The sequence below is a fragment of the Falco biarmicus genome, chromosome 10, assembly GCF_023638135.1.
Source record: "Falco biarmicus isolate bFalBia1 chromosome 10, bFalBia1.pri, whole genome shotgun sequence".
Classification (NCBI taxonomy): Eukaryota; Metazoa; Chordata; class Aves; order Falconiformes; family Falconidae; genus Falco; species Falco biarmicus.
The window spans coordinates 9,925,109-9,947,772 of NC_079297.1; the positions used below are offsets into that span (position 1 = coordinate 9,925,109).

Genomic DNA, 22,664 nt, shown 5'->3' on the forward strand with positions numbered 1-22,664 from the left:
TTTCACTACAGCTGCAATAAGGACAGCTCTGCAGTGTTAGACTATTTTGAGATAAGAAAGGTTCCACAGATGGAGAAAGCAGTATGAAATGTATTAGCACCGTGACTCATTCAAAGAACAGGAAGACGACTCTTTCACAACACTTCTCCATCTTTTTGCAGTTATGTGAAGGAAGAAATAATGATCAATTCTGCTTGTAGGAAATATTTCTGAATCTTTGCTTTCACTCTTTCTTTTTCTTTGAGCAGAATAGTTTGGCTTGTATAAGTTTGCAGGGGTCCGTTTCACATGCTTTACCTGTTGTGCAGGCAAACTCTGTTGTCACACGCTGCATGGAGAAGTGCAGGGTGGCAGCTTTCTGCCAGCCTGGGCCAACGGGAGGGTCCTGTAGCCACAGGAAGATGCAGCAAGGTCAAACCCATTTCTTAGACCACCTAGAAACAGGTTGGTTCAAGAGCATCCAAAGTAATTTAGGAGCATCCCAGGAGAAGTCTCTAGGCATGGTACCTCTAAGAGACCAAGTGCTCTGGAAAGAAGTTCTCACTGTATTCTTCAGAACTGAAAAAGGCCTCTAGGTAAAGCAAAGAGAAATTCTTGGAGGCCTATCTTCCCACCAGGTGGGCAATGAGGAGTACCCCCAAATGAGGGAGGGCTCACCACTGCTGACTGGCAGACAGTGTCCCCTGGAGATCAGCTCCTTTGGTGCCCGAGAAGAAGAAACTCTACCCTGTGAGAACAACCCTGGAAGAGCCGATGTCATCTTTAGTCCAAAAGAAGGGCAGGGACCTGCCACGAGTCCCATCCTGCGCATTGCTCCTTTCCCAGCCCAGAGCCCAGGTGGGGCTGGGATGTGGGGGGCTGGTAGCAGCTAAAGCAACATCTGCTCCCATAACCCCAGCTGGGCTGAAGGGGGGGGGGGGGGGGGGGGGGAGGGTTATGTCATATTTATTACCTTGTCGTATCCCTTCCTTTGCTAGAAGACAGCAGATTTTTTTATGAATACTGATGTGAGTCATCATGGCTTTGTCCTTCTCTGAAGACGGGGTCTGGTGCCCGAATCCACCCACACTATTACAGTGCGGAGACTCCTGAAAGAGGGGAGGAGATCGCATCTTTGAGCAACTGCCTTAGTTTAGCACAGTAAGAGAAATTTGGTTGGGTGATCACATGTCGAGTTACTGTTTAAAGCATTACCTATTCCTGTAAAGTGTTTTCTGTTGTGCAGCATAGAATTAAGCAGACACATAACTTTAGATGTGGAAGCCAGGATATCAAAATCCATGAAATCACTTCAGCTTTGAGCATTATATGTGTGCTTAACGGTAAGCAGGATCTTGTCCTGCTTACGTGTGTAATGATTATGTAAAGACTATTCAAGGTATGACTTAGAATTATAAATAGCTATGGGATCTTTTTAAGTCTTTATTTTTCCAGTACCAGAAAGATTATGATACTCAAGAATTTCTCCAGTAGACTGGTTTGCCTTTCACGATTCAGAAGACATAAATAATGCCTATACTTTTCAAGTTAATTTAAGTTGGATTCAGTATGCCATCAGTTTAAATCTCACTCCAAAATTGAATCAATCTTTATTCAGCTTCAAAATGTGCTAAATTGTTCAGATATTCTAAAACTCTTCTTCCTTAAGGCTTCTGAGTGAAATTCTACATTTATTTAATAAAGCAGCCAGGATTTACCACACCAGTGGTGGTAAGCACTTTTTACTTTCCTCAAGATAGATTAGAGTTGACTGTATACTTTTTTTGCTACAACTGCACAAGTTTACAAGTCACAATTGAATTACCAAACTGAGGAAAAGAAAGATTATTCCTGTGGGTGCAGTGCAGGTTGCAGGCTTGTTTTCTTTTAAGGAAGGGTTTAAAGAATTAGCAATAAATGTTATCAACTGCAGCTAGAAAATGATGCTGACTTATTACTTTGTGGGGACCCTAAGGGGCATCGTGAAAACCAAATTTCTTAGCTGAGCTTTCCAGAAGAGAACAGGGAAAAAAAAAAAAATCTAACTGCCTTTTGAACACCTTAAATTCAGATTTTCTGTAGAGAAAAAGACTAAGTTTATAGGCATCCCTGGCTCACCCCTGAAGTTGCATTGCTCTACGGTGCTTAAACGGTTACTGATTTATTTACTACTTAAACAATATGTTCCCATTGTCACTAACAATGTATGAGATGAGGACGTTTCTATTGACAGTCACACAGAACGGGAAAGCAGCCAGCTCTCTCGCCTTCAGCGGAACCCTCCAGCAAAGCACACACTCTAATAGCCGAGAGGAGCACCAGGCAGGGCTGTAACTTTATTTCATGTCACGCTGGGGTGAATGCTTTGCTGATCTGGAAGCCATTACTTCTCTGAATAACTTCCCCTTGTTACCTACCACCAAATAACCTAGTGGCTTTAAGGATACGTTTGAGGTCTGGAAGACACAAACTCGGGGCAAAGCATAAACTTTGACCTGACTCTTCCATATATCAGTTGGGTGGCCCTAACTTGAGGTAATATCGTGGTGTTCCAACAGGCAGAGCTGTTTTTCAAAAGGCTTTTTGAGTGTTGTTTTGGCAAGTTTTGCAGGTGCTGTTGCACATCAGGGTTTTTTTCCTGCATCTGAAGGAAAACAATATTGTGAGCCGTTATTTTTTTTTTCTCCATAAAAGATACTTACTACATTTTGTCCAGCTCTACAGAGCAGTCTTTCATCTTGAATCCCTTAGACTATATACTCAGTAAAATTTCTCATCCCAGGGTAAGTTTTTGACAAACTATCAGAGTTTAGAAATACTCACAATGTTATCTTGCATGCTGTCATTACTGGACACCCCATTTAAGCCAGCTCTACGTCTTAGCCAGGACTGACACTGACAAGCACCAAAAAACCCTCACAGCCCTTTCCACCAGATGTATGTGCGTAGTGTTCAATACAACTTATATAAACTGGGGACTTGGACTGCAGCCTTCAAATCTGATTTTTAAACTCAACATATTTTCTATTTTTAATATTCTTATTCAATCAAAGTGATATCCCTCAGCTGTCTTTCAGAGACCTGAAGAAAAATGTCTTCCACACTCATTCAGCTAATTCATTCCAGTACAAAAAGTACATGACAGCTGAATCATGCCCAGTGAATCACTGTTTACAACAGACTAAACCTAGACTATCTTACTTAACCTGTATTAAATTCAAGACAACTAAGACAGATGGTCTTGGAGTTATCTTCTTCAGAAGCCTTTATTATTTTTGTAGGAATCCATTTAAACAGTCCACAAAAACTAAAACACATGATGCCACTGCATAATTCGTTTCTCTTGTACAGCAGTGATACTCCTCCCGTGTTTAGGTATTTATTTTTCATTATTTGCATTAGGTATTCCCGTGGTTTAGGTATTTATTTTTCATTATTTGCATCACAGTTTTGCTTTCTAGAAAGGAACCAGAGCTTATTTCTCCCAAAGAAATAAGAAACAAGGTGTCCTTCAACAGGTTATGTGTACATCAGCTTATTTATGGCTGTTCTAGCTATACATTTGCATTGCATTGAGTAGTTCCACCTGTACACTTAGGACTACGACTGCTCTGTATAACTTTTTGTAGTTGCCACGCCTGGTGCTGAATGCCTTCTGAGGCAGTTGGTTACTTTCTCTCTTCAGTGCCCATAGAGGCTTCTGGTTGTCTTAACTTATTAAAAACAAAAAAAAATTTAAAAATTGCCCAACGGGACCAAATCATGTAGAGGTTTGTTAACTGAGCTAACACCTGTACAAATAACTGTTGATCTAAGCCAACAAGTTTACCAATGTTTCAGTATCGATATTGATTGCAATATTTCTGGCTGGCTGCAAGTCCACAGAGAGGAAAGGAATGCAGGACCATGTTGCCTGACGTGCAAAAGGTGAAAGGACAAATGTCCCTCTTTCTGAGCTTTGAAGGGATTGAGTTTGCTTCTTGGCCAGCGACTCACAGTGCTGAGCCAGTTCTGAGCATCTAGCAAGACTACCAGACTGTGAGTCTAGGAGAAAGCTTAAATAAACAACGGAAACAGACTGGCCACCAGCATCATATTAGGAAGCAGTAACTGAGGATGAAGGTGGAGTCAGGTTGTAGGCACAAAGAAAATAATATTTTATGTGAAAGCTGGACCCCTTCTTCTACACCCCCTGACCCTGTAGTGTCAAAGGTCTTCGTGAAAATTTCCCTGAACCTAAATACTAATAGGAGCCTCTAGTGAAATCTTTAAGCCAGGTGTGCTTTACATGATTCAGGTTTTCTCAACAGAGGAAATTTGCAGTGTTTGATCCTCCCTGAAGATGAAAACAGCATTCCCCATGACATTTAAGACACATTCTGAAATTAAACACAGCACAGTTCATGAAATCGTTGTGCAGACTTTTCAAAAGACAGTTCTGTATGCTTTAGTGAATCAATTAATAAGATGAAGATAAAGCCTGTGGGGAAACATTTGCTTTCTGTTAAAAAAATAAGGAAAAAATGATCAGGAAGTACAGTCATCCAAAAAATCTGAACAAACTTCCAAAATTGTATCATTTTTACCCAGATGAAATTCTAGTGACAAAAATCATTTTAGAGAAAAATGGTTTTTGCAGAATTTTATTTCAAAACCTTGGGTGTTTTATTTCAGTTTTAATTCTTTCCCTTTTCTATTTGAACCAACGTAATCTTTTATATAAAGAGTGAGTTTAAAAAGAAATACAAAAGCTTTTTGATCCAAAACAGTTCCCTCCTTTTATTTGCAGAAAAGAAAAAAAAATTCATTTCTTCTAATGCATCTGCTTTTTGCAAGCAGTAATTGAATGTAAATGGTGTTTCCTGGTGGGGTATTGCTTCAAGTAAAATTTTGCAACCTACCATAGGTCAGAGCATATTGAAGGCTGGTCGGGTCTGTCAGGGTGCTTGAGAGGCTCCGGAGGAGCTGCATCAACAACTGTTGTTCCAGGAAAATGCTCCAACACCAGCACCAACCTTCCCCACATGAAAATGCACCTCAGGAGCGGAGCCACGCCAGCGCTGCCAGGTGGGGCTGCCCAGTGGCTGTTTCTGCGGCTGCACAGTGGGAACAGCCACATAACGAGGTGTTACACTGGTGTACCCAGCTTCAGAGCTGGTTTGCAGGTATGTGGGACAGACGCCAGAATCAATTTTGTTCCTTTATGTTTAGTTGTGTAGTAGAGCACAGATGTGTATCTTTAATTTGCTTTGCTACTTAATTGCATGCCCTCAACTTAAGAGAAATTTAGCCTTGCTATATACTTAGAAGAACTTTTTCTTAAATTTATTTTCAGACAGTGTTAATTTCAAAGATTGCCTTTGTTTGAGAAGCCCATATGTTCACTGTAAATAGACCTTCATTTGCAAAGAAAGGGACAAAATAAAACCCCAGGCATTGATTTTTAACTGGAGTAACACTCCAGGACAGCTAACAGCAGCCTGTCATGACACTGCTCTGAGACTCCTAGAGAGACCCCCACCGCTTGGGTCAATCCAGACCATCCATCTGCGGCAGGTCTCGGCCCCTCCACAGGGCTTTGGTCACTCTGCCCAGGCCCCATGAAGATGTGCCTGCCTCCAGCATTAGGACCGTACAGCACATTTCAATGTCCTCACCGCGAGGTCAGAGTACCGTATTTTCCTTGTGTCAGCAGTAATTCAGAAGTACCCATATACCCCCAGCTTGGGTTTGTGTCAGCGTTCAAACACACATTTGCCCTTTGCATCAAAATGCCCCAGGGATGACAGACCTGCTTTGTAGGAGTAAATCCAGGCACACGTGTAAGGACAGAGATAAACTGTTTTATTTGCCAATCTCCAGTGCTCTGCACTTCTACATCTAGTTTCCTCCAGCAGAATTAAAAGCTATCAGATTACAATATGGTGGCCTTAACAGGACGGGTCAGTATCATGCATTGTAGAAAAGTAGTACGCATATAAGCAGAACATTTTTAGGCAATTCACTGAACTGGACGATAGGTCAAGAATGTATTTAGGTTGAGTTTGTCATTTCCCCCCCTCCCCTGCTCAGTTTTTTCCCCCACAACAGATACTGGCAAAAAAAAAAAACAAAAAAAAACCCTCCCCCATCCCTCTTCAGAAATGAACTTTTCTTAGATCGTTTCTGATCGCTTTTTTTTTTCTCAGCTAAGCCAAAGCACAAGAAAAAAAGGAAAAGAACCTGTTAAAAATGATGCAACTGGCTTTTTCCCTTCCCCCAAACTGTGAAGATTAAAATAGTGATTGCTTCCATCAAACGCCTTAGATCACAGCTTTCACTAAACAGACTGTTCGAGCCACATTTCCATTATTCTCATCATCACTTATATAACAGTGACTGATTTTATCATTATTCCTTGTGTGTATTTCCCTTAGTGCTCTAGAGTAGGAAAGGTTTTTCCCCCTCTATTCCTAACCAGCAACAGATAAATAACTTCAGCTCAGTGTCTAAGCCAATGTCTTTTCTCAAAGGAGCCTTTTCCATCTGGACAGCAATAGTACAAAAAATATGTTGTTGTGGCATGTGCCAGCCAATAAATTCTGTCACTGGGGATCTTCATTTATTTACATTGAGTCATCTGGTTAACATTGTCTTTAAGAAGACAAAGAGTTTGAATATTATAAAGACCTCTTACAATATGAAGGGCATCTGTAATGAATTGCTAAGGTAAAACATGTTACCAACTCAGAAACCCTTATAAAAGGAGGAGAACATATATCTGCTTCTCTGCTTCAGCTCGTATTTCACATTAATGGTTTGACTTCCTTGTTGTGATTATGATATACTGCTTCTTGCATTTATCTTCTCTATCCTACAAACCTGCTTGTAAAAATGCTGTATGTACTGCAGATGTGTTCCTTTGGGGGCTTGCAAAAAAAAAATAATAATAATGAAAAGACAGAGTTGATTGATAGCTAATTGTGAAGTTCTTAGGGCAGTTACAACTGTCCTGTTTCACTGCATGCATCTTTCTAGACAAACATTGAAATAATGTGGGAAAGGAATTACTGTAGTATTGCATTTACTCAGAAAACATCCTTATTTTTTTTATATGCCTTGTACCAGTAACAGGATCCGTCCAGCAAACTGACCAGGACCAAGCACCAGCAGCGGCTGAGCTGGGAATGGCACCGGTCGTTTCCCAAACCCTGTCCCTGTTTTCTCAGTAGTTAACGCTGAGGCTGCAATACTTCCTCTGCCATGACCTTGCCAAAGTAATTTAATTAACACTCAGAAAATGTTCAGATACTACTAGAAAATGACATAACACAAAACAAATACAAAAATGTTGCTTAAAAAAAAAAAAAAAAGCAGCAGCATCTTTTCCTTCTCTAGGCTTCAAAGTTAGTTTTTCCTTTTTATGTAGAGACAACTGCCTGTGAAATTTTCAGAGCTACCTCAGTGCCTTTTCCAGAAAGATTTTTGTTACCCAGGCTTTTTTGAACGGTACCTTTCTTGTCCCCACAGTCATTTGGCATATGTAGCCTAAACTCTTCATAGCAAATAGGATTCCACAGAACGGAGCAGCTTTCTCCACCAGCTGAACCGAGGAAACCAGAGTATTCCTGGCTCTACCAGAAATACTTACATCACCTGATGAGGACAATATAGTTCTCTTTTTTTTCTCTCCTTAGTTTCATAATAAAATATGGATAAAATATAAATAAAACACAGATAAAACCATAAAAATACTGATCTCCTTTGTTAAGAGATCACTGATAATAACAATTGATACATTATGCTCAGAGAAAGTAACTTTTATCTACCACACATGGCCAGAAAGTTTTCTTGCACGATGAAACTTCGCAAGCTACAAAGCTGCCTGCAAAGTGGGTGTATGCTGAAGGAGATGGGTATAGATCCTCAGCGTGTAGCAGGGATACACGGAGCGGGAAGTTCTGCCCTCCCCAAAATCAATAAGGCTGGCATCATCGAATTCAACAGGATCAGAAATTCGGCTCTAACCTTTACAGTGCAGCTCAAAGGTTTAAGTTCTTTCAAAAAAAGTATGAAACCTCTAATCTTAAATACCCTTAGAAATTTGAAGTGTCTCCTGAGCTGTTGCTTCTGAACAAGAAAACGACTGTAGCAGTAACAGAGGAAGGCAGAAGGAAAGGGAATGAGGAACGGGAGCACGGGGAAAAGGTAGCAGCCAGCCCAGCCCCACCTAGGCTCTCTCAGCTCAGCCCCTCTGGGCGACACTCCGGCTGACATAACCGAAGTGTGGAACAATACAATGAAAATGAGCTCAAGATCTGGAAAGTAGCTCAAACTGTAGCCTAAAACCCACAGCTCACTCTTATTTAAATGTTTTGCTGTGAGCCGAGAGAACTGCCACCTCTGCCCGCGGCCGGCGCCCAGCGCCGTGGGAAGGTAACACAGCTCCCTTGCAGTCACTTCACTGAAACTTTTTTTTAACCCCTGTAACTAGCAAAATAATTAGTTAGTAATTCTGATTTTAGAGGCTGAGGAGAAAAAATTGGGACATTTCTATCAAAAATGCATCTCCTTAATTTAATAACTTTCTAGACTCTCTAAAGTTTAAATAACTGTTAATGGCTGAAGCAATCAGAAATGCTTTGCCAAGGGGAAATCAACAGTATATTAAAATAGTCCAGTATTATTGCCAAATTCTAAAGGCAACTTTTGAACTTCATCTGTTTACAAACTAAAGAAGTTAGATCCATTTGATCATTCTGAAACGTATACCGACACCTTTAATGCCATTTTTCTTCTTTTTAGGAACAACGTTTCCTTTACATTACATATATATCAATGGGTAAGGTCAGCTTTCAGATTTTATCAATTTTATACAAAATACTGAATTCCCCTCTGAAGTAAACTCTTATGACAAATAACCTTTTCATAAGATCATGCATACTATGTCCTGCAATCGCTGCTTTTTTACATATACACATATATATACACACACACACACACACATTTTGGGTGTACAGTGGTAATACGTTTTGGTAGTCATAATGGAAAACTTTGTAAAATTTTTCAGTGATGTCAGTCATTCACTTTCTTGCCATGTGTTCCCACTTCCCCCCAAACTGCAGTGTTCTGCACAGAAGCGATATTGCACCTAACAAATGACTTCCCCATCTGACTTATCTCACAGGTGTGCCAATGTACCCACCTATCCTCCTGAAATTCCCAAACAAATCTTCTACGTTGGGCCTAGAAAAATAAGGAAATTGGGCCAATTCTGTGCCACTGATTCCCTGAAATTTTCATCAGGCACATCAGCCAGCCAGCCATTAGACTTTAAATCGGTGAAATATCCATTTGCAGCTGTTAGAGCAATATGATACACTGCACTTGGCTAACAAGTCAAGAAATCAGAAAAAGATTACCTAAAACAGGAAATTGAATCCTAAACTGGCTTTTAGAGAAGGTCCTAGGTTGCTGGATATGCTTCCAACCAGAAACATTCTCAAGTACATAGTATTTTTTTAATTTAGAACCATATCTTTCATGATATGCAAGGCACAATATCCATCAAATTCGGTGTAGATTTTGGGCATGAGAGATGAAGGTTTCATGAGCAGTTCATGTGAAAATCATTCTTAATTGGTATTCAGTTTGATATCACTGGAGTTTAATGCTGATGACAAAACCTAAAGCACAGGTCTCATCCAAAATCCTTTGGAATCAATGTGATTCTTAACACTAACTTCAGTGAAGCCAGGATTTCTGCCTAAATGGTTTTTTTAAATAAAATGCATAGGTTATTTCTAGATCACTCTGATTACCTCTAGGATTCTGCCAGACTAAATTATGACAGTTTGCCAGCCTCCCAGGACAGTTTCTGTGAATCCCAAAAGCTTACACTTTGCATACAATAATTACATCCAATAAAAAAATAGCATGAAGTGACTTCCAAAATCCAAAGCTCAAAAATTCAGCTAACATATATTAATCTTTATTGTGTAACAATGATATAATAAATAAGTTTATGAATTCATATGACCTGTACAAAAAAAAATGTAGATATTGCACCAAGTTAGGTACCAGCTATTTGGATTTAATATTTGTTTTAAACATAAGATCTAAAATTATATACAGTTGTGAAGTTAAGGCAAAACCAGATGATACCTTTAACACAACAGAAGGTTTGAAAAATAGACGTAATTACAAACAAGGGGATCTCATCTCCAGCTAATAAAGTGGTTGTGTCTAAGGAAGGAATCCCTTAGGTTTTAATAAAGCAGTTATTATCAATCATGTTAATTAAAATTGAAGAACGAGTGTGAGATTTCCTGCAGGGCAAATCTGTTTCACAAAGTTGCACCTGAATGATCACCTTTAACCCTGGTAAGAATATTTTTCCTAACGGTTATAATCTGCTCTCCTTTTTAGAAAACAGCACGTGGAAAAGAGGAATACCTTACATATCCAACTAAAATGCAATCATAACCTCTTAGCTTTACGTAGGCTAGACTTGATTGTGACTGGTGACAGAGCATAAATATATGGGTGAACCATCCAACACACTACACGCAGAGGAGAATTAAAGTCAACCACTTATCAATAATAATTACCTTTCTCAAGACAATGGAACAGATCATGTCAGTTAAGTCCCAATGACAAAAACATGTATGACCAATATATCAATATACAGTTCTTTGGCAGCAACACACTAACTCTTGATTGAAGTCTGAACTCAAACTCTCCTAAATCATAGACCTGGTTGCCAGTCTTTCCACAATTAAAGAAAATCCATTTCTCCCATGAATCCAGTAAGTCCAGTAAATGAAATCGGAATAAATCTTGCAGGCAGCTTTAGACCATAACATTAAGCATAGATATCTATCGTCTGCTTTAGTCTCAATCCGAATTTATTGTATTTAAACACACAAAATTCTGTGAAACTTCTGAGTAGTTCAGATGGGGCCAAAATCCATAAAGAGAATCCATATTCACCCATGAAAAACCAATCAAGAAACATCAATCCCATGATGATAAAATGATCTTCATGTAACAGAGGCAATGATGAGTCCACACCTGGATGAATGTCACAGGAAAATTGACTTTACAGGGGAAAGACCAGAAAGCCAGAAAACGTAGAATACTGCCATCCACCGACCAGATTACCTTTCTCCAATTTCAGGTAAACCTTATCCTCCTTGTCTAGATAGAGTAGGACTCCATTAGTGGCGGCCTCACGTGTGACATCCTTGTCCCCAGCAAAAGCAGAAATGACTGGCTTTCCATTTAGCATCAAATTAACCTACAAGAGAAAAACCACTGAAAAGCTCTAATTAACAGAAAAACATCAGGAACTATCACTGAATATTAACTACAGCATAAGAGGTCTTCTAAGGTCCCAATCTTCGTTGCTTTTTTTTAAAAAAAAAAAAAAATACATTTATTTGGAGTGTACAAGCACATCCATTTTGCACAGGCTTGGCCTGCAGCTGCGTGAGGCCAGTGGGACACTGTCCCTGGCTGCCGTGGTCCGGGCTCAGTGGTGTCAGAGGTAACATCCCACTGCTTTCATCTGATGCTTGGGCACCCTACGTGTTGTAACTGTCTGGTAATATAGAACTGTGAGCTGTTACCTCAGTTTGTCTCATTTTGCCCACTTCAACAGGTTATTTAGACACGCGCTAGCAAAGACGACATTTTCAAGAAACTTGGGCAACCAGAGAAGTGATACAGGCACCTAACGAAATGCCAAAGGTACTGCAGCAGGCTGGGGGCTCACACCTCATTGAGAGCAAAATATGTGTCCCTTCCGCTACTGACAGTGGCTTAGTTTTAAAGTCTAGAACAGACTTCTACCTTTACGAACCACTGCACTGTGTTTTGGTCCTAAATCCATTTTTCTATAAAACACTTGTAAAAGTCAGCACAGCCTCTGCTCTGAAAGCAGCATCACATAGACCCTCTGTAAATAAAGATGGGCAGGAGCTGGGGGAATGGACAGATCCAGGCATTTTTCATTTCCTGAATAGCAGACTATTAGCTTTCTTCTGCTTTTTTCTTTTTAAGTGGCTATAATGCAGTCATAGGGGTGAATTATGAAATGCTTATTCATATCGAGTATGCTGGCCTTGCATATGCTCCCATTAATTTTAATGGGAGTCACCACAGAATAAATTAGTGCTCAGCATAAGTCAGGGCAGCAGAATCTGGCCCTGATTTGGGATTCTCCTATCTGGGAAATCCACTTAATCAGATGTCCCCAGGGAACCAATTTCAGTTTAATGATATTTAATGGCACTAACAGATGTTCCAGGGGCATAGTAATATCACTTACGTAGGAAGCCTTCAGGTGATTTAGTGGCATTTAAGTCTGCATGTGGCTGAGACGCAAGCTAGTTTGCTCCACTGCGATGACTTTTTAGTCCTCCCCCCTAGTTATCACACATGCAAAGAAAAGGGCATCAAGAGTTTACTCATTGCTTGGGTTTGGTTCATCTCGTTCCTTCTGCACCATCTCTCTAGGTCAGGTTCCCCTGCAGATCATCTTACGGCTATTTTAATCATAGCAGAAGGCACATCACCGGATGGCTCCAAAATGAGGCCAACCAAACCCATCCATCACTTTAGGGACTCTTGATCTATGGAAGATTTCAGGCCGTGTCACAGGTGGTAACATTCCCTCTTACGAGCCCCAGACCCCCAGGTCTGAGTACCTGGTACATGAACCACCAAAGTCTGCACTGGACTTCCAGAATCCAAGCCTTGACATGTTTTTTGCCAATATGTGTTTAAAACCCAATGAAGCTGGCTGACTTACAGTCACCCTAGGCCATTTCAACCTTCAGTATTTAAGAGAGTGAAAGGAACAAAGTCTGAGCCTACTGAATCTCTTACAAGCTCATTACAGAGATTTTCGTAAGGTCAATATTTCCTTTAAGACTTCTGTCATTGACCTGACTGGAACCACGGTTTCCTGTTGTAAACTGAAGGCGAATGGCACCAGGGATGCAAAGATGTCTCGCCCCAGCCTTCTCTGCCAGCTCTACCATTTAGACTTTTCCCAGGAGCTTTCCCGGCAACCCAAAGCCAGAGCAGCCACAAACGGCTCATCACCCCTCCTGCTGAAATCCGCTTCATCTCAGCCTTGTACACCGACAACCACATTCAGGAGCAAGACCAGTCAGGGGAAAAGCATCAGATAACTCTAGGAATCTGGTGGTCTCATGGGTGGAAACAAGGGAAGCCACAGATGTTATTCCAGATCTAGAAAGCCAGTATGTATTTCACAGAAACTGCATGACCTGGCACGAAGATTAAAGAATGTACTTTAAGGAAATTACTGTTGGCTCAGCAAGGGAATATTCAGGAACTTGGAAGCTTTTCCTCTACGCTAGTACATACTTGTATTTAATTAGGTAGTTCAGCTGCTATTAAGCTACACGAGAAAGTGCAGAATCACTCCTTTATTATTTTTTTTAATATATGACACATCTTTTATGTATTATGTGGTGAAAAAAAAAGTTTAAACTGCTATAAAGGCTCCCTAGAAGACATCCCTATAGAGACATAACATTCTGGTGTAGTTACAGAACAAGCAGACCACCTTAACTAACCTTGGTCCACAGCCGGCTGATGCCATACGCAGCTCCCTGGCATCGCGAGCTGCCAGCCAGGGCACCAAACATTACAGGAACAGTCAAATATGGTACGTAGCCCCAGAACTCTGCTCGAGACAGCGAGTCTAACCTGACTCGTCAATAGTATTTATGCAATTAAGTGAAATTTAGAGCTCTATTTTACTCTTGGATGATTCGCTCTATTTAATACTTTCTATCACCCCAGACATTTAGTTCTTATGGTATAGAAGTGAAGCTATGGCAGTTTAGCTGAACTGAGGATACTGCCTTATTACAGCTGTTCAGTTTAAAAGTATTTATTCTACTGCTAGGAACTCTGCACCACAGGTTGCTTTAAACTAAGCTATTTTTTCTTGACAGTGTGTTAAATACTCCTGTGCTCAGTCAAGACCCTATTGTAAATAAACAATTTAAGTAAAAGATTTTATAATCATACTTGATCAACGTACCTGAATTGTTTGACTCTGATAGACTTTAATTACGTGGAAACTGAAACTGTAAATTCCTTTCCTTGGTGCTACAAAGACAGACTCCAATGTGAAAAAATTGCCCACATTTACTAGGATCTACAAACAAAAAATATAGCATGGGAATTAGTACAGACATTCAGTGCTAAATAAAAAATACAGTCTATTAACTTTAGAAACTATTCACCCATGGAAATTTCTTAATCTACATCTATGCTGTTTTATTCATCATTCTCTCCATTAAGCTGGAATATTACTCATAAAATGGATATTTAGTTATATTTATAGTGCAACTTTACTCTAAACAAACTAGTGTGGAAAATATTTCTTACTTCACTACTATATCGTACCTTCAAGACCTTTCTTCTCTGTGTGTTCAGAGGAGATTAAGGAAAGGCAGTTTTATTCATCATTCCCCAAAAAATGACATCAAAACCCTAATTCAGGGAGTGTCACACTGCTTTTGGCTAAAAAAGTGATGGTCAAGTCAGCACCGTCTTCCCGTAAGTATCAAGCTGTGAGGAAGGACATGCGTGAATGACACAGTTCATTCACCAGTTTATGGCCAAGCCGAGTTAATGGAATACCTGGCACATCTGAGCAAAAACTGCCTGAGAGCCTTCGCCGCTGTATTGGGATTTGTGAGCACTAATAATAATTTGGTTTGATTAAACCGAGACAGGTAACAGAGGGGAACATATTAAATGGGTGCATCAGCCATATGCTAAATAGCTTATTTAACAACTAAATTTTTCTTTCTTTCCACTTAGTTATGCGTTATTTTTAATTGATGTTTTCAGGTTCCTTTATGCCAGGCACAGCCCTAGAAAGCCACTAAGACTGGCCATGAAGTTCAAGTAATTTACACCGCTAGCAATAAGCTGTGTGACATGTCTGGCTTCAGTTGTCACGACAATTTACTGTTCATTGTAATATGGCGTGGGAAGAAAAATAACCATCTGTCTCAATGACTCTGGACGTGCCCTAGGACGGGAGCTGGTACATGAAATGTGTGCTGGCATCTCTACGTTACTGCCAGCGGCTGGGCTGAGCGGAGCTGTGCTATGAACCTCTGAGCCTTAGAGAAAAGTTATGTGGTTTTTCCTTAAATTTTGTCCTTATTTCCCCCCTCGAAGGCTGCACGAGCCGTCTAAAAAGCCAGGCGGGCTGCCTGCCCGGGGCAGCCCTGTCCCCCGGCCTCCCGGGGCCGTGTCCGCGCCCGGCGCCCGGCGGGGGCAGCTCCCGGGGGTCGCCCAGCCCCGGCTGCCGCCCCCCGCCTCCCGGCGCGGACCCGCGGGGGCGGCTCAGGGCCCCACGCACCCGGGGGGCCGGGGAGCTGCCGGAGGGGCCGGGGAGCTCCGGGGGCGGGGGGGGCCGCCCATGGCCCCGCCGCCCCGACGGCGGCCGCTACGCGCCCCGCTCCGCCCCGTCCCGCGGGGAAGCGCCGGGCGGCGAGCCGTGCCCTGGCGGGGGCTGCTGGCCCCGCTCCCCCCGCTGCCACCTGCCCGGCCCCCCCGGGGGCTCCCCGCAGGCAGCCGCCCCCCGCGCCCCAACTCTTTGCTGGAATTCAGGAAAGGGGCGAAGCGGGGGGAGTGGGCGAGCTGGCGGCGGCACCTGTTGATGGAGGCCCCGCGGAGGGGGGACACGGGCACCCCGGCCCCGAGGGGATCCCCCCGGCGCCACCGCTTACCTGGTCGAAGTAGATGATGCGCGTCTTGTTGCTCATCTCGGAGGGCTCGTGGTTGGTGCTCCTCACGGCCGAGAAGGCGACCTTGGAGTTGGCCGCCCGCACGGAGATGCCCAGGGGGGAGGAGGACGAGCCCTTGGCGTCGGTGGCCGGGTTGGAGTCGCAGACCACCAGGCACTTGCCCTCCAGGACGATGGGCTCCGTGTCGTTCTGCGCCCACGCCGCGGGGCCGCCCAGCGCCAGGGCCAGCAGCACGGCGGGCAGCAGCCGCCAGCCCATGGTCCGCACCCGCGGCCGCCCGCGCCGCCGCTCCGCGCCCCGCTCCGGCCACCGCGCCGCGCCGCAGCGGGAGGCAGCGCCGGCAGCAGCCGCAGCCGCTCCGCACACGGGCGCGCACACCCCCGCGCGCACGCCCGCGCCGCCCGGTAACGCGGCGCCCGAAGTCGGGGGTCCTGCGGGCAGCCGCCCCCCCGCGCCGCCCCCCCCCACCCCCCACCCCCCCTCGCCGCTCGGTGCCGGTTTGTTTTTCCTGTCGTGCTTTTACCCCGCGTCCTTCCGCGAGCTTTTAAACCACGCCGCAAAAAGCTGCCCGGCACCGCACACACTCCCCGATGCCCCCTTTTCTCCCCTCTCTCCGCATCAAAAAAGAGAGCGAGGAGGAGGCGGAGGGTGTGTGTGTGGGGGGAAAGCCCTCAGGTGAATTATTGATGAGCGAGAGAAGAGAGAGGTCATGAAGAAATAAACCCATCTGACGTTGCCATGATCGCCGCTGCCGGCGCGCTCTCCCCTTCGAGCCGGATCCAGGATGCTCCGAGCGGCAGCGCGGAGCGGTGGTACCCGACCCCCGAGCTGCAGCTCCGCTGTGATCCCGCTGCCGGGGTGCTGCGGGCTCCGCTGCTCGCTCGCTCTCTTCCCCCCCGCCCCTCTGCCACAGCCCCCCCCCCCCCCCCCCCCCCCCCCAAAGAGTTATGTCATAACAAACCTGCCCAGCTCTCACCTAGCTGAGCAGACACCACGCTTCGTTACTGGAGACCCTCCTCTTGGAATCGCCTGCTATGCAGACACGCACGCCTGTCTTCCCAGGCAACTTTTTCAGCAGCTAGCAAGCCAAAGGGAGAGCAAGAAAACATTGAGACGTCCGTCCCCCGTTTTCCAAAGGAGGCAGCGGAAAGAGCTGCAGCCCCGCTGAAAGGCACCATCTAAACCTGGAGGAGCCTCCCAGGGCACAGCCGTCCGGCGCCTTGCATCTGGGCATGACACCCCAGCCCCATGCACCCTGCCGCCGGCTCCCCATCAGCAGCCGGGAGGGAAGCAGCCCTCCCCAAAGCCGAGCGCTCAGACGCTCACATCACTGACAGGACTTTATTGACTGCTCTTTGAGGATTGATGTTGCCAGGTACCACCTCGTGGTGCTGCCAAATGGCAGCTCCTGGTAATGTTTTGATTAGACATTGCCTAGTATTAGTTTCTTTTGTTAATGTGTGCTGAAAGGATGGCGAGACTGAGCGGGTACCTTAGCTTAGTGCTCCCACATATTTCAAGATTACTAAAAATGTGACTGTTTTGGTGCTGATGATGACTTCTAGAGAAGATCTTTTCTGCATCACCTGGTCCCATTTGAAACAGTGTCATGGCAAAACCTGAACCTTCTTCAGGGACCGGCAGAAATGATACAGTGCTCCCAGAAGCAGCATCAGCTAAATGATTTTCGATCCCAACTAACAACAAAGTGCCTACAGTTTGCAAGAAATTGAGCATATGATTTTTAGATATATACCTTTCAATCCAACAGGGTTTTGGTGCCTATAACAGCCTTGCAACCCATCTGTCCCATGTCAACCATTAACCACCAGCAGCCTTCATTCATCCACTCCTTGCCCAGAGGCACCTCGCTATCTGCGTGCAGCCCTTGTACCTTTCAAACCCAGCTGGGAAAGGTGCTGATGGGTTGTGGAGCTGTGAACACCGGCACATCTTGCCACCTCCCGTTCTGTGGAGGAAAAGGCTTGGGACACAGACAGCTCACCCAGCACCTCAGCTCCGTGCACTAACAAATGCTGGCCATAAATCTGGACACTAACAGACAAAAGAAATTAAAAGAAGAAACAGAAAACTCAGAGGAGGAATAAAAAGCATCGAAACCCACCCTCCAGTCAACACCAAGGTTTTCTGCAGGCAAACGTGAGCTGGGACTGTTTCTCAGTTGATGTGGAGAACTGAGGGGGAAGCATTAAGTCTGCAGAACTCAGCAGTGTTTGAGAAGCCATAAAACAGCCAAAAGTCCTCTTAGCTAGCAACAAATACAATACCCTTTAAAATTCAGAAAGCCAGACTCAAATTTTAAGGAATCCTCTTTGTCCCACAAAAGGTAAAATGAAAGTTTACTGTTTTCTGGGAATGCATCAACATCATCTTATTCAGTGACACCAACAAAGAGTCAGACTGCAAAGCACCACTTACTGAAGAAAAAGGAAACAAGAAATAAAGCAAATAATACTTGCAGCACAACTCTGTCGCTTTGTAGAACTTGGATCTGCAGTTTAAAACGTTTACGCCAATGCATAGGAACACCTGTCTGGAGGACTCTTGCAAAACAAAGCTGTATGGAAACAGGAAAAGATTCTGTGCCACAATATTTTGTAAATACATATAAATGTAGAACTAATTCCACACTATTTCAAGATCCCGCGCTTAAAAGCTCTTCTGTTCCTCACACTGCTGAGTAGCCTTTTAACACTGCACAAGTAACAGCAAATATATTTATAACGTACATAAATTTGAAACTGCTGACAATTTTGAAAGATCAGTCATTTCTCAGAGACTAAAAACTTTACAATAATTTCAAACATGTGGTTTTAATTTCCTTTTGTTCTGGGCAATGACATCAGTTGTCTCGGGGGGGGGGGGGGGGGGGGGGGGGATGGTAAAACAAGAAAATAACCAAAACTCAGATGAAGACACTGAAAAAAAGGAAACTAACATCAAAAAGGAAACTAACATCAAAAACCCAACTGATCAGCAAGACAAGATATAAGCTGAATCAGATTTTTCAAAGGTTGCCTTTCCTATTTCCTTCTCTGCAGGTGCAGGCACCTGCTAAGTCTGGCCTGGCAACACCATTTTCCCATTCCACTTCTCTCACTCGAGTATCTAAGGACCTGCTTTGCGCAGAGCAGACGCTGAAGTGCAACAAAGTCAAGAGGAGAAGCACCCCTCACTCCTGTGCTTCTCTCCCAGAGCCATGCATGCATTTCTGTGCCGGCAGGTTACTTTAGCTGTGTGAACAAATTAATACATAAGTATGTGTCTCACTGATCACAGCCATTTGTCAACACAGCTGCTTAATTTCAGAGCTTAGTTGCGATAAAGTTAAATGCAAGTTAGGAACAAATTTGCACGCATCTTCTGCATGCAGTTACAAACCTTCTTCTGAGATCAGAGTCTGCCAAAGCTAAGTGCTCCTCATCTCATACAATCTATTCTGGAAAAAACAGAAAAATAGAACAAAAATTCTCTTAGAACTACCTGCCAGTCTGCACAGGGAATGTAAGATACATTAACAATTAACATCCTACTTCTCATCACCTATGAAAGGAGACTGAAGTGGACTCTGTCCTGCGGCACAGAGAACATTTTCAGAAATGTCAACAATTCCCAAAAATGTTTTGGCAGATGGCATTGCATTTTGACATCAGCAGTATCCTAACCTGAAGGAAGTCCAATTAAATGAGGCTGCTAATAAAGATAACACGAAGGCGGCAGCAGATTATACCCCTCTATTTTGCCCACGCTTATGCTGCGCACGTGCCCATAGGTGGTTTCAGTCTGAAACTCCTATTTTCTTTGACAGACCTTTTGAACTGTGGTGTTGGAAGGGGAAAACCTCCGACACCAGCCTGGTGCCTTTGACTTGGGACATTTTTTTTCTTATTTACAAAAGGGTATGGACAAACCCTTTTCATCATTTCATCATTTTCTTTTCCATGTCTAAAACATATTCTGGAGTACTACTCACTGATGTGTTTCTGGCTTGATTATAGCTCGGTAAAATTAGCAGGTTTTACGGAGCTGAAGGCACGGGAGCGAGCAGAGGCTGTACAGCAGCACCGGCCCCTGCCTGCCGCAGCTGGTGCACACCGGAGGATGGAGGAGCTCCCTCCTTCGTGGAAACCTCAGAATTTCTGCTCAAGCAGAAATTTTACTCCATGCTTGGAACTGAAAGGCACTCTGTTTCCATAAAGTATTCTTTCCCCTGAAGGGGAACTGATATTGAGATTTCAGATGACATTTATTAACAATATGAATTCAAGAGATGAATAAGACTTGGCAATAAGCCATTTGCAGGATGGAGGGAAGGCAACGGAATAACAGGACAGGCAAAATCCAACACAACCACCACCATTTAACAGCCAAGTCCCACGAGCACAGAGGAAATCCTAATAAATTTTCTCTGCTCTGGGAAGAGGAAAGGAAAATAGAGACCATCAGGGAAAGTGTATTTTGGGAGGGAAGAGTGCTGAAAATACAAACTGAATTCTTCCTTAATATAATCTACAATAACGTTAGCATTCTTGGGTGTTCAGAAGTAAAGCATCACGCTCAATGCTGCTGTAGATAAAGTCTCTTTTGCCATTCAGACATGGCACCAAATCACAATTCAGGGAGTAATGGTGGCAGTTAAAATAAATTCTTGCAGACGAAGGATCAAGCCCTTACATGGAGACCAGAGCCTGCCATCAATAGTTTCCAAGCTGATGAGGGGGCTGTTGGGGCTGGTCCTGCAGCCAGCTCCATGAGCAGGGCATCCTTGGTCTTTGCCAGGGGGAAGCTCATGCATCGACCAGCGCTGAGCTGCTGGCATGGCTGCAAACTGTACTCACGTGATGCTGCCAGAGAGATTGGGTCTATAAATAATGTACATAATCCAGCCTCAAATCCATACCGAAGTAAACGGACTGAAGAGCCCCTGTCACCAAAATACCTGAACTATGTCACAAAATACCTCCTCCTGGTTTTTTCCCCACCCATACAGTGGGAAGAGAGCTTAAAGGTTATTAGTAACAGCCTTTGGTTGGGTGGTTGGGCTGAGCTTTAATTGCTGGCAAAATGAGGGAAGGTTGCTGGGGATGCCATGGGAAAGACAAGTGGAAAAGTGAAGTTTACATTTATTTCATAAGCAGCAAGGTTAATGATCATTCTTATTTTCTCTGACAAAGAATTTCTTCATATCGATCCAGCTCCCTCTAACAGGGATTTTATTTTTCTTCCTTTGAAAGAAAAATGCATAAAATAAATAGCAACAATGCTCAAAAACGGAAATTCAGTTGGATTAAGCTCCCAGCATCTTTCCCTTTCTGGACACATACTGCAGAAGCCTAAAACTGTCTCCAGTTGGAAGTATTTTGCCCTTTCACGGGGAACTTTCTGCACTGAGGCAGGCATGCTAGGCATCTTTCCGACAAAGGGAAGAGCCACAGGGAGAATAAGGAGAAAACACCGTGTTTACATTTACATTTTCTTTTACCTCTTGGCTTGTAAACCTGCATTAAATACAATTTCTGTATCAATATTGCATGATACCTTTCAAATCTGTTTGGAAAAAAAAACATCTTGCTTTGTATAATTAGTCATTTGCCTTACAAAAGGGAGAAACAATGTGCCTCAGACTTCCTCTCCTGCTTTTGAGCTTCTTCCTTGTGTCTAGAGACCTAATGAATTCTACTAACCCCTCGGTAACAGGAGCCCTCCTTCCTCTTCTTTTCTTTTTTCTTTATCCTAATTATATTTCCCTTCTGTCAAGCTGAGCTTTCTGTTTGCTGAATGTGTAACATGGTTTTGTAGTGAGCTGGTTGAGCATCCATCAGCCTCCTCCTAGGATGAACCTCCCAGCTCCGGCGCTGCTCCACTTGGCTTTTTGCTGAACTCCCCCTAATGAGGACTCACAGGTGAACCGGTGCGGGAGCAGCGGCGGGGAGAGGGGCACGGAGCCTGGAGTCGAAGGCAGAATACTGATGAGGATTCAAACCTGAGTTTGTGGAGCTGGGTGGTCAGACTTTTTACCGCCTTTTGACATTCTTTCAGGCTAAATATTGTATTTCCCGAGCTGGCTGTCATCTCCATCTGGCTGTTGGCTCCCGTACAGGCTGACTTGCCTTTCAGACAGCTGGCTCTGTGGCTCTCAGCTAGTTAAACAGTTTGTTGGCCAAATCCAAAACAAATTCACCTGGCTAATGAGCTTAATGGTTCTTAAGAAGATTCTGTAAATATTTTATAAAGAAATTTTCAGTTCATTTATTTAGGCATAAAATGTAAAGAGATCCTATAGGAATCTAATAAAATCTTCAGGCATACACATGCATATGGCTGGAATGACTAAAAAGAACAAAAGATTTTGCTATTTGATTAAGACAGATGTAGAATCAAGCCTAGGTTTTCCTTGCTTTATTTTAATCTAAGCTTTTTAAGTAAGCTTTTTCTGTATGTTCGCCTATTTTTAATGTACCTCTTTGCACGCTGTTCCGTCTTTGTTTTCTTAAACTTTTGCAGCAGCAGACCAGAGAAACCAACATAAAACAATTGCCTACTTGTATTTGTTGGGTTTCTTTAATTTCCCTGGCACTCTGCTATAATAAATTTGTGCTTTGATGGCCATCTTCGGGAACAGAATTTTTAAATATTGTGTGAATTTTAGAAGGTGATTAAGAAAATGAACTCAGCAGGGTGACTGCATGGGCGTAAAGGTAAGACTGGTCAGATATGCTGACAGCATTGGCATTTGAGGTCTTTATTCAGCATTTCTTGTGCAGCCAAACCTTCTGTGTGTCCGATACTGCAAACCTGAGCATACTTCAGGCCCAAGCACAAACTGCAGATCAGGGTTTGAAATGCTTATGGCCAGATCCTGGGACTCCTTACAGC

The 22,664-nt window shown here is 43.5% G+C and overlaps 1 protein-coding gene across 2 annotated transcripts; it reads right to left on the minus strand.

Moving 5' to 3' along the window:
- Positions 1-8,935: 8,935 nt before the first annotated feature.
- On the minus strand, positions 8,936-16,680 carry CBLN4 (cerebellin 4 precursor). 2 transcript variants are annotated; one of them, XM_056354041.1, is made up of 4 exons: positions 15,750-16,678; positions 14,042-14,158; positions 11,122-11,257; positions 8,936-11,031 (listed from the first exon to the last, which is right to left on the minus strand). In XM_056354041.1, exons 1-4 carry the CDS (start codon positions 16,023-16,025, stop codon positions 10,823-10,825), a joined length of 738 nt encoding a protein of 245 aa, XP_056210016.1. In that variant the 5' UTR covers positions 16,026-16,678; the 3' UTR covers positions 8,936-10,822. The 2 variants fall into 2 exon arrangements, with proteins under 2 accessions (XP_056210016.1, XP_056210017.1); XM_056354042.1 differs by having other exon boundaries at positions 8,936-11,257; positions 15,750-16,680.
- Positions 16,681-22,664: the final 5,984 nt, after the last annotated feature.